The sequence below is a fragment of the Nyctibius grandis genome, chromosome 4 (assembly GCF_013368605.1).
Source record: "Nyctibius grandis isolate bNycGra1 chromosome 4, bNycGra1.pri, whole genome shotgun sequence".
NCBI classification, from domain to species: domain Eukaryota; kingdom Metazoa; phylum Chordata; class Aves; order Nyctibiiformes; family Nyctibiidae; genus Nyctibius; species Nyctibius grandis.
In genome coordinates, this window is record NC_090661.1 from 551534 (window position 1) to 562471 (window position 10938).

Below are 10938 nucleotides of genomic sequence, written 5' to 3' on the forward strand. Positions count from 1 at the left end.
ATATTTTTTGCTGCCAACCACCACGATGATATTATTCTCTTTAATCAAGTTTAGAGCAGTTCACAATAGCAGAGCTTATATAAAAATAGTGCATAATATAAAAGAACCTTTTTAACCCCAAAAACTCTTAACAGACACCTACAGGGCACTTATAGCACAGTTGCACTGCACGTCCCAAATCAAGGAGATGATGCATTTTGTTAGCATTAGGAGGAAAAAAAAGAATCCAGACTTGAGATTTGTTGAAGATTTATGTATCTTCTTCCCACCTGCAGATAAAAAATGCCTCTGTCTGAATTAACGCCCCGCTGAATCCCAGAAACCTGTGATGTCGTCACTATTTTCATGGTCCTTTTTATTAAAAGCAGATTTCCACAGAGAATTAATGAAATAATACAAAAAAATGTCATTGAAATGTAAATTAACAGTTCCCAAAAAAACAACAGGTTGCAGCACCCAAACCAAAATTAACACAAGGAATATGGATTGTGATCGTCATCAATCCTCAAACGTGGAACACCATTCTGCTTTATTTTATAATTAAGGCAATCCATTAAGTATTTGAGTCACCACTCTTCTTATTTGACAAACCCATCGATGCTACTTCAAATTCACCAGGTTATGAACTACAGCCACATACTCTCAGATGTTACTGCACTGTGTCCACTGGCAGGATCCAGCTGGAGCAACAGCTGTGAGGAAAACACAAAGGCCTCTGACATGGTCCTCTGAAAATGTTCTCAAGGAACCACGTGAGGCTAACGTGTGACTGGAGCCTGAGGGCAGGTCTCTTCCAAGAAACACCTCCAGATGTGTCTCAAAGTGTATCCACCCGAGGGACTCTGAAATACAGCAGGTTCTTCTGTGTTGGGAAAGCATCTGTAAGGTGAAAGGAGCCTTTTATGGACACCTACTCTTGGGTTACAGGGGAAATGAATCGGAGTCCTCAGTCTTTAGCATCTCCCACTCCATCAGCATTAATAGCAAACATGGCTTCGGCCTCAGGAAGGCAAGGAGAGTCATAAATTTTACATATCCTGGTTTCACCTCGGCCTTTTCGCAGATACAGTCTAAGAGGGAGAAGGAAACAGAACAGGTAAGGGCGTGTGTTCTACCGTCAGTAAATCATTATCATCATCATTAAAACATTATGTTGGTACATGAATACAGCACTGCAGAGCCACGAGAGCATCTGAAAATGTTGTGTTGATTTTACTGCAGATTAAGAGTGCTCAGAACAGCACTTGGTTGTTGAGAAGGAGGCTGGACTTGCCCTTGACAGACCAGGTAGAAACCCAGAATTAAAGGCACTCAGCCAGTTCCACAAACCCTCCCAAACAAGGCTGACGGAATGATGACCTGTTCTCTCACCTCGTGGTGGAAGCATGCGCTATGATATTTCCTCCAATGGGTTTTTTGGGATCTGCAGCAAACATGGCTGCTCCATCTACTTGTGCCACCACCTGGTTAGTGATAACCACGGCCACGCCAAACTGTAGGAGAAAAGCAACAAAGCAAAATGGATTTGGTTTCCACAATCTGAATCTCTGCTGCCCATAACCTCTCAAACCAACCTAGAAGCAGGCACTGGGCGGGCAGAAAGCCACGTGTACAAAACTGCTGAGCTTTACAAGGGAAAGAAAACCGACCAGTCCTTTAGAGAGAAAAGCAAAGGGCTTCGTTTACCTCATCTGCCAGTCGCAGCAGCATACGCAGAAATCTGGCCAGATGCATCTGCCTGGCTGACAGCTCACCCCTGCCCGAGTAGTCTGTCCGGTACAGGGCCGTGGCACTGTCCACTATCAGCAGTGCATACCTGGGGGGGATACAGACAAGGTCTCATGAACAGGCACGAAGAACTCCTCCATGGGAGTGTGGCAGTGCCCAGCAAACTGCCAGGCTGCACAGACGTGGGTGTCAGCTCCTCTGAACATCCACAGATGTGGATGTCTTCTCCTCAGTTAGCAGAGTTACTATTTTTAACAACACTGACTGGATCTGTAACGTTCAGATCACTAACTACACAATAAAACCCAGTGAACCCAAAGCTGCTGCATGATTAAAAACTTAGATTTATTGTACTCTTATAAACTAGCCCAGAATGTAATGTTTTGACACCACCGTGGCCAGGTTCCCACACACCTCATACCACCGCCTCCTTCCCTCTAAAGGGGCCTGTAAATCTTAAGTTTGAAACTCAAGCTGTCTGCACAGGCTCCCTCGGTGCTTGGCACGCTCTAAATCAACACTCTTTATTTCTGAAAGCAATTCCAAACTGATCTTTGAAGTTGTTTCTCAGGCTGGCACTTGTTCTTTGTAAAGTAACATCAGTTGTCGCAGCTCGAGTCAGTCGCTGCCATCCAACATGTCAACAGCAAGAGGGACTGCTGACACACCAAGCTTGATATCTGGATGTGCCACAGCATCATCCACAGAATGAATGAGGTTGGAAGAGCCCTCTGGGCTCATCGAGTCCAACCATTGCCCTGACACCACCATGGCAACTAGACCAGGGCACTAAGTGCCATGGCCAGGCTTTTCTTAAACCCCTCCAGAGACGGTGACTCCACCACCTCCCTGGGCAGCCCCTTCCAATGGCTAATGACCCTTGCTGAGAAGAAATGCTTCCTAATGTCCAACCTGACCCTCCCCTGGCCAAGCTTGAGGCTGTGTCCTCTTCTCCTATCGCTATTTTATCCAGTTTGGGAATAACAGAACCTGATCTCATGGAGCCAAGCACTGAAGAAAGCAAAAAAGTTAACTTTGGAAGTAAACATTTACTTTGACATTTCACAGTTTTGTAGCTCTCCTTCTCTTGCACTTGTTCATCACCTACAGGTAGCTTTATAATGTGAATATAAAGTGATATAAATATATTGGCAGAAAAATCACTCCATCTAAGCCTCATTACCGTGACTCAGCCATCATTGCAGACGCCTGGTACAGGAGCTGGGTCTGATGATCCGTGTTAAAACCTCGAGCATAGGCCACGTTATCTAGGACATCGCTGCCAGACAGGCCATACCTGGAGAGATCAGGGAAAGAAAAATACAAATCTGTAAGTGACAGCTTCATCAACAGGGGTTATCTAGCTGGATTACCTATAGAATAAAAATTCACATTCCTGGGAGAGCCTTGGAGATAAAAACAGACAGCAAAAAATGCAGCACAACTTAGTGATGAAAAGAGAATGGAATGATTTGAAACCATTTTTAAATATATTTTCCTGCCTAGGAACAACAGTAAAGTAGAACACCAGATATTTTCCTCGAAATAAAAGCTACCATCCTGGAGCAGCACATTCTGAAAGCAACACATTGCTAATAAACATGATAAACAGCCTTCCACCTGCAATACCTCTGACAGCATTTTGCTACCAAAAAAAAACCCCAGGATAGTTTCATTCAACATCTTGCATTTAAATTATTTATAAGGCACTTTGAGAAATCCCTTATTATTGGAGAACCAGCTGAAGCACATCAATGGACAGAAGTGCACGTTCAGTTGATAAGACGTCCTGGGAGGAGGGTGCAAAACTTTTCTGTTGTCACAGAAGTGATTTTTTAGATTCTACCTGAAGAGCCAGGTCAAAGAGGGTTCTCTGGTGAAGGGCCACCACTTCCAACAAGAGAGTTTTACACTCTAATGACACTGGCACAGCTGAACTTGACTTTCATCAGTATGAAAGATGCAAGTCATACCAAAATACATCAGGTTAAGAACATGAATTAAAGTATCTTTATGATTTCAGTACTCTGCTCTTCACAGCTGGACACCTAATGTCTCCCTAATTCCTGTAGAAATTAGACTTCCAGGCTGAGCACAGCTTTGAAGAGCACACATTTCATATTCTCATCAGTGCCCGAGAGGTGTTTGCTGCCAAATATCCACTGGTGACAGGGAACACGGGAGCACTCCTCTGCTTGCTGCAGGAAAAGCCAGCAGGGTTAGATCAAATAGTCTCCAAAGAGAGTTAACAGCTGACTAGGAAGCACATTCCCTTCCAGTAGCAAAAAAGTGAGGGAAATTACTTCTTGCAGAGGGATAATTACACAACAGCTGTGGGGAGAGAGTAGCAGCACAGAGAGGAGAGGAATAGTAATACCAGATGTTTCCAAAGTGAACATCTGTCAAATTAACCTCTAGGACCTGTGTAAAATATCTTCCAAAAAGTTTTTTTTTTGCCTTTCAGTAACAAACCATCCGAATCCAGTGCTGACCCAAATCTTCAGCTTACTATTTTACAATAACTTGACCTTACTTTTTGACATACTGTGAAACCAGCCTGCAGCAGAAGGAAGGCAGCTTTGCCTAACACGTCACCTGGGGTCTTGGCAAAAAAAATCACTTCATGAAAACAATATCTGCTGAGGAAGGACGAAGGGTAAAAACAAAGAAACTCTAGAGAAAACATCTGTAATGACAGGCCAGGCCTTGAAGTGTACTTGAAGGAAACACAGTCACTTGGCAGTTAAGTCTGGCTTCTGTAAATGCACAGTAAAAAAAGGATGGTTGCTTTTTAAGCTAGGAAATTTGCAGAAAAGTTTTAAAAATACTTGTAAAAAAGCCCCACATACACAACCTGAAAAACTACGAACCTAAACCAGACTAGCAAAAGGGTAGGAGAAAACATGCCAATGGATTCTACCTTTGCAGGACACCTGAGCCTCTGTATTCAAACCACCCAGCCTTGCTGCAGGGTTTTGGCTTGCAGCTTAGAAACTATCAGTGTCTGTCATCTTACTGCTTCCAGGAGAAAGCACACAGCTTATGGACATGAAAATTCTAATCAGTATCTAGGTGGAAGTATTTTTTTAAACTACCATATAAATGAAAGTGTTAATCTGAAGCTTAGGCCCAAATTCCAATCTGAATAACTGCGTTCTGCGTCCCTAAAATCCCCCTCTTACTCCAGCCAGGTCTGACATCCTTCACATCCCTTCCCACAGCGCTGGGCTACTTTTCTGCTCAAGCTGACACAATTTCAGCAATTGATAAGCACTGCAAGATAAATACTCCAAGCCAAGTTCACTGAAGCTGCATATATACCTTGATATTTAATTGAAACAACAATCACAGAGAATTAAGCCCCATAGAAGCAGTTTTAATTTTGAGAAAGTTTAAAGAATCACAAGACAAGAAGTAGCTCCTTTTTTTAAGGTACAGAACCAGTACTTCAGGCTTCTAAGTCTAACCAGAATCTCCGTGTAGACAGACAGCAGAATTTTTACCTGGGTAATTAATTTTTACTTTCCAACTGGTATAAAAATCACGTCAGCACATTCTGAGATAGAGGCAGGAGATGACAAAACAGCTTTTCAGCTGGTCAGTGGATGCTCTCATATTTCCTAACAAAAATTTTCCAGCTGCTGTTGCAATAACCTCTTTACAAAAGAACCTTTGCTTCAAGGTAATGCTATTGGCAGAATTTAAGAAAAAAATCTTTGTATTTCACTAACAGTAAAATCGAATTTGGAAGAGACACTAGTCAGAAGTGAAGACATCATATTCCAGGGGACAACGATGCTAGCTGCTGTCATATCCAAGTAAAACTAGAAATATGTGGTCCAACATGCATGTAGGCTGACAGACAACTAGAATACTCAAAGGTTTTTGGCTGGTTAGTTTTTTTTTAGGGACAGTTCTTACTGCAACAGCCCCATGAGTTTAGGGAGACAGGCTGATTTACACAGGGATCCTTATTAACTAAGTTGTCCCATGAGTAAATTACTCCTCTCTTCAACTAATGCCCCTTCTAGCCGTACGTACAGACCTTTCAGCCACAGCAAGGAGACGTTCTGGGCGGAAGGTCCCCTCGGTGTCGATGTACATGGCTTTTCCTTCACCACCACCCCGGTCAATGGGGAGCTAAAGGAAAAGCAAAGGAGTGAACGTGAAATCAAGTATCAACAAATAAACCAGTTATTGCCTTACGCCCTCAACTGGTATCACACAGTAACACACCAAGTGTGATTGAAATCACATTTATCTGGGAAAAGTGAGAAGAAAGAGTCCTGTTTTCAACCTCTGATACCTACGTAAGAGGACAGGTGCTTAACTTTGAGCTGGTTTATATACTTCATTTTAGTAAAGTGGACTACTCACTTGACAGGTTACTGCCAGGGTATGACACAACTGGGTTTTTCCAGTACGAAACTCCCCGAATAACTCTGTTATGGACCCTGTTTCTATTCCTCCTGAATGGAAAATAATAATAATAATAATTAAAAATAATTTAAAAAAGGTCACATAGCTCAAACAAAGACCACGTATAAGGTATGACATTTACAGAAATTCAGTTAAACACTTACTTTGGCTAAAAGTTTCAAAACTCTAACTGGAAAAATTGGTTTTTATACTGAGCTTTGTTCATGTTGCAGATAAGATGTTTAGATAAGTGTATTTTTGAAGATGCTGAAAAGTCAAAATGACTTGTTTTGATTTTTTGATTTTAAGTAGGAACAGGGAGAAGGTGACACCTGGTTTTGTTTTCTTGAAAGAAGTCATAGACTAGAATAACTAGAAACATCCAAAATGAACAGCTCTGAGTATTGCATCATGACTAAAAGGTTTTAAAACTATTTCTACAGCTTTTAAAAGCAAATCAATTGTGATAGAAGAGAGCAAAACTTTTTTGTTTAACCAGAACTTGTGTGTCTTACATGTTTTTGTCCAAGGATCATGTTCATAGGAAAAAAAAAAAGCAGATAATAAAGGCTAATCAATAAAGAGAAATAGAATTATCACCTTGAAGAAGTTTATCAAGTTCTTTGGACCCAGTGGTGATCTGGATGATCTCTGACCTTCGCTGGTGGAATTCTGTTGCTGTGGTGAAACCCATCGGAACCAGTTTAGCTGCTTCAGCCTAAAGAAAACCAAACTAAGCAGTGCGAGGAGAGTTCATCCCGTTCATTTATCCCCTCTAGTAATTAATACTGTAATTTTCTATGTTGTCAGATGGACAGGCACCTATATAATCTGATGCACACATTTTATTTTATAGACCATATATTAGCTGGTATCTCTGAAAAGAACTGAAATTCCCATCAAAGAAAAAGCTTCAATATCTGTGATAATGCTGTGAGATTACAACCCAGGCTTCAACCCTCCATCCCAGAAGCAACCCCCAGGTCCCAGGGTGTGCACCTGAGGTACCCAATTAACACCCGTAAGGAAACCAGCAGAACAGCTGTACTGGGCCAGTCCCATCATCCCTAACGCTGTATCCTCTGTCTTGACAACCTCCAGCAGTGGATGCTTAGGGAAAGGGTGTGACAAAGCAGGGAACAAGGGACTGACCCTCTCCCTAGTAGTTCCTCTGGGTTCAGTTAGCGAGCTTCTCCATCTGGTTGTTACCCCACAAACATTGCACTTAACCCCTTTCTAAACCAATTTATGCTACAGATGGTCACCGTGTCTTGGGACAAGGAGTTCCATAACTCAATTACAACCTGTATGAAAAAGTACTTCCTTTGCTTTAGGCTTATCATAAAAAATACTGAGCTAGAAAGAGCAGTCATCTTGGGCACATTCTCCACACCTTCCATGATTTTTACAGACTTTTCTAACGGTCCTAGTGGTTTTTGAAGCTGGTCCTAGTGGTTTTTGCCTCTTCTCATCAAAAGTCAGGTCATACCTCTAATCACCTTTACTGCCCTTCTCAGTGTATCGTTAATGGAGACCTTTTAAAATCACCAGAATGCTTTAAGCCACTAGAAATAAAACTTCTTGAACATCTTGGGTTAAAGCCTTTCCATAACACCCTTACCAAGATTTTGTCAGCTTTGGCTTCGCTGATGCCTTTAATATTTAGCAGCTCCTTCTTTGGTGCGTAAGCAACAGCCTCCACCGTGTGAAATCCAGCTTCTTCTAATTTCTTCACATCGTTTGCATTTATACCACATTGCTGAAAGGGAGGGGAGAAAAAAGGACACACTAAGACACAAATAGCTGAATCTAACTTCCACTGAATACCTTCAATTGGCTTCAGCAGGTTTAGATCAAACTCTGTTATGACAAGTCAGCATATTGGTTACCTCCCTATTCACTTATACACAAAGAACCACAAAAAATAAAATCCTTTTACCAGTGTAATGTTTGCACAAGCTCTTTACTATAGAGATGGCACAGAACAGGCAGAAAATATCATTCTCTGGTTTAATAGATGCTGGAGGTAACTGATATGTGTTAGGAAAGGGTACACAGCAGGGCAACACAATATAAACCATACCTGTTAACATGTTGGCGTTGTTTTGTTTGGGTTTTTTTTTGACAGAACACAAGGAAGAATTTAGCGACACAATTTTCAGACGCGACACGAGTTTGAGGAAAAAGACCAGCAGATTTCTTGAAAACTTACTCTAGAGCTAACTCCTTACCTACCTCTAACCTAGATATGGGCTGTGGGCCAAAGCTCTCCTCCTCTGCTGACGTATCTGCGTTTGCTTCGAACTCCATCTGCATAGCCATGGCGGCGAGTGCTCAGGGCAGCCCCACTAGGAGAAAACCAGACAACTCCATTCAAACAAGATATATGTGCAAAGTGTTTCAAAATACATTAACAGCTCATCCAAAGCAGGATGTGATGGTTTTCTCCCCTCCCATATCTCATGGTGTGCAAGTGCTGTAAGAAATACCTTTTGTGTGCTTTCCAGTGTAGTATTAAACATTAAAAACCAAACCCAAACATCTCTCGTGTTACCTGGTAAGGAGTAATGAGGCTGAATAGAGAGCTCCACAGTATTTAGGAGTATAACGTAACAAAACTGATTTGCTGTAAGCAGTATCCCATTTTAGCAAGAAGTTACGTGGTCACATCAGATGTATTACTTGAAGCTGTTACCTGACGTTCTGGCTGTGTTGTGCCCAAGAGACTGCCCTGACGACCACTACAACTGCCACTAGTGCCTGTGGAAGCCTGAAAGGGGCTTTGGACCCTCCCTCCGGGCCCCGCCAGCGCTGCCATGCAGCTGTGCCACCTTCCCGGGCAGAGGAGCGGTGCGAGCAGCCGAGGGAACGGGCAGGGAATGAGGCCGTTTCCCCACTCCTCGGGGGGGCTTTACCGGGGGGGCCTGGCAGGAGCCAGACACCGCGTCCCCTAACAGCACCCCGGACACAAGCTGTCCCCCGGGAGCACGGCAGCGGCAGGTTCGCTCCCGGACAAGCCCGGCTGGCCCAGGGCCTGCCCCAGGGCCGAGCCCCCCGGAGCAGCCGCACAGACCCACGGCACGCACGGGCCCCGCAGCTCCCCCTGACCTTCATCCGCTCCTCCACGCACCACGGTCATAACTCCCTCCTTTCTCCCACGCTGGGTCCTCTCACCTCGTCTAATTATCATTATTTATCTCCCCTCACAGGCCCCGGCGGGGCCCTCCCCGTCCCTCAGGCCGCCGGAGGCCTCCCCCGCAGCTCGCCAGGCCCAGCCGCTCCCGGCGCGCAGGCCCGCGGGAGAGAAGCGGAGGAGAAGCGGGGAGGCCGCAGGGGGGGCCCGGGCTCACTCACCCCGGGCTCACTCACCCCGCGGCGGGGCCGGGCCCGGCGCCGCTCCCGGCCCGTTGCGCTCGCAGCCGCCGCCGGTTCGGAGGAGCCCGCCACCGCGTCACGTGACGGCGCGCGCGCAAAGCCCCGCCCCTCCGCGCGCGCGCGCAACCAGGCGGCGGCGCCTTAAAGGGGCCGCTCCCCTCTGCCCGCGAGGGGGCAAAGGGTGGCGAGGCAGAGGGTGGGGTCTGAGCACCCCAGGCTTTGAGCAAGAGTTAGGCCCAGAGCGAGTGAGCTTGGGCTCTCCTTGAGCGGTGCAAAACAAGGAACTTGGCAGTTGTAACAGACACGTAAGTGGAACGAGGTCCGGGGAGAGGGTGGTTACAACTCTGAGTATGTAAATCTGCAGACCAATCATGCGCTATCAGGACGCGTGGACAGCAAGGCTTAACCAAGGGGAACGTGGGCTCGGGTGTGTGATCAGCGTGCGCTCTGCTGAAAGGCTGGATCTCCTCTGCGCACCCTTGTGATACAGGAGAACTTCCGTACTCACAGGGAGATCGTGTCGTTACTCTGGACCGTCGCCCAGCGCCTGCGAGCCGCGCCCCCGTTTTCCTCTTCAACTGGTAGCAGAGGATGGTTACAACAGATCGGAAATCAGTCCCTCCGGCCGCGACCTCGGTTCCACAACTGTGGTAAGCAGAGACTTTTGGAGGGTGCTGGGAAAAGGACGGCTGGGAGTGGCGCTGCAGAGCAGACACTGGTTGAGCGGGCGCCCCTCGGCTCCCAGAGCGCCAGGAGGAAGCATGGAGACAGACGCTGCAGCCGCGTTGCTCGCTAGTATCCTCTCTAAGAGAGGAATGGAGACAGCGGGAAAGCAATTGATTGAGCTGATAAAATTGGGACAGCGCTGGGGATATTTTAAAGACATGGTGCTTGTATTCTCTGTGGAGGAATGGAAAGAACTGGGGCATACCATGTGGAAAAAGACTGTTAGTAACGACCCTGCTGAAAAGGAGATAAGGGAGGCAAGCGGATTGTGGCAGAAAGTGACTGAGACTCTTAAAACTATGAAGGAGGAGAGGGAGGTCGCCTGTGTGGCTGCTCAGATGTTGGCAGCCCCAGCATCCACCCCCCCTATAAAAAAGGAAAAGACTTCTGGAGCTTTCGCGTGGGTTTTTGGGTTACCCGCGGTTAGCATGTCGGCGCCAATACAACCGTCTGTCGTCGAGGCTCGGGCTGCGTTAGAACCGGGATTCAATCGCGAGCAGCTGCGCAGCAAAAATTCAAAAGCAGAAGTTCAGGAGAAAGAGGAAGCTAGCCCTTGGAGAGCAGGGTGCTCGACTGACAAAAAGGAGGAAGTACCCGGGGAGGAGGAGGAGGAGTGGCCAGCTCCTCCTGACCCTGCCCAGTTACTGGGAGGAGAGGACAGGCCTCCTCCTTCCCCACCACCATTGTACC

General features: G+C 45.9%; 1 protein-coding gene across 5 annotated transcripts; it reads right to left on the bottom strand.

Annotated features, from left to right (window-relative positions):
* Positions 1-232: 232 nt before the first annotated feature.
* On the bottom strand, positions 233-10072 carry RAD51 (RAD51 recombinase). 5 transcript variants are annotated; one of them, XM_068397785.1, is made up of 10 exons: positions 10031-10072; positions 8383-8495; positions 7769-7906; positions 6748-6865; positions 6106-6197; positions 5774-5868; positions 2912-3025; positions 1687-1816; positions 1372-1493; positions 233-1070 (listed from the first exon to the last, which is right to left on the bottom strand). In XM_068397785.1, the coding sequence occupies exons 2-10, from the start codon at positions 8467-8469 to the stop codon at positions 947-949; spliced, it is 1020 nt and encodes a 339-aa protein (XP_068253886.1). In that variant the 5' UTR covers positions 8470-8495; positions 10031-10072; the 3' UTR covers positions 233-946. The 5 variants fall into 5 exon arrangements, with proteins under 5 accessions (XP_068253886.1, XP_068253881.1, XP_068253884.1 ...); XM_068397780.1 differs by lacking the exon at positions 10031-10072 and adding an exon at positions 9517-9602; XM_068397783.1 differs by lacking the exon at positions 10031-10072 and adding an exon at positions 9502-9559.
* Between the last annotated feature and the right edge of the window lie 866 nt (positions 10073-10938).

Bases quoted from the DNA above. Each gene is read 5' to 3' on its own strand.
- RAD51 (XM_068397785.1), bottom strand. From the start codon at position 8,469: ATGGCTATGCAGATGGAGTTCGAAGCAAACGCAGATACGTCAGCAGAG. The intron at 6,198-6,747 runs GTGATAATTCTA...TTTTCCATTCAG, and splicing joins ACTTGATAAACTTCTTCAAG to GAGGAATAGAAACAGGGTCC. The intron at 1,817-2,911 runs GTAATGAGGCTT...TATCCCCCCCAG, and splicing joins GCAATGATGGCTGAGTCACG to GTATGCACTGCTGATAGTGG.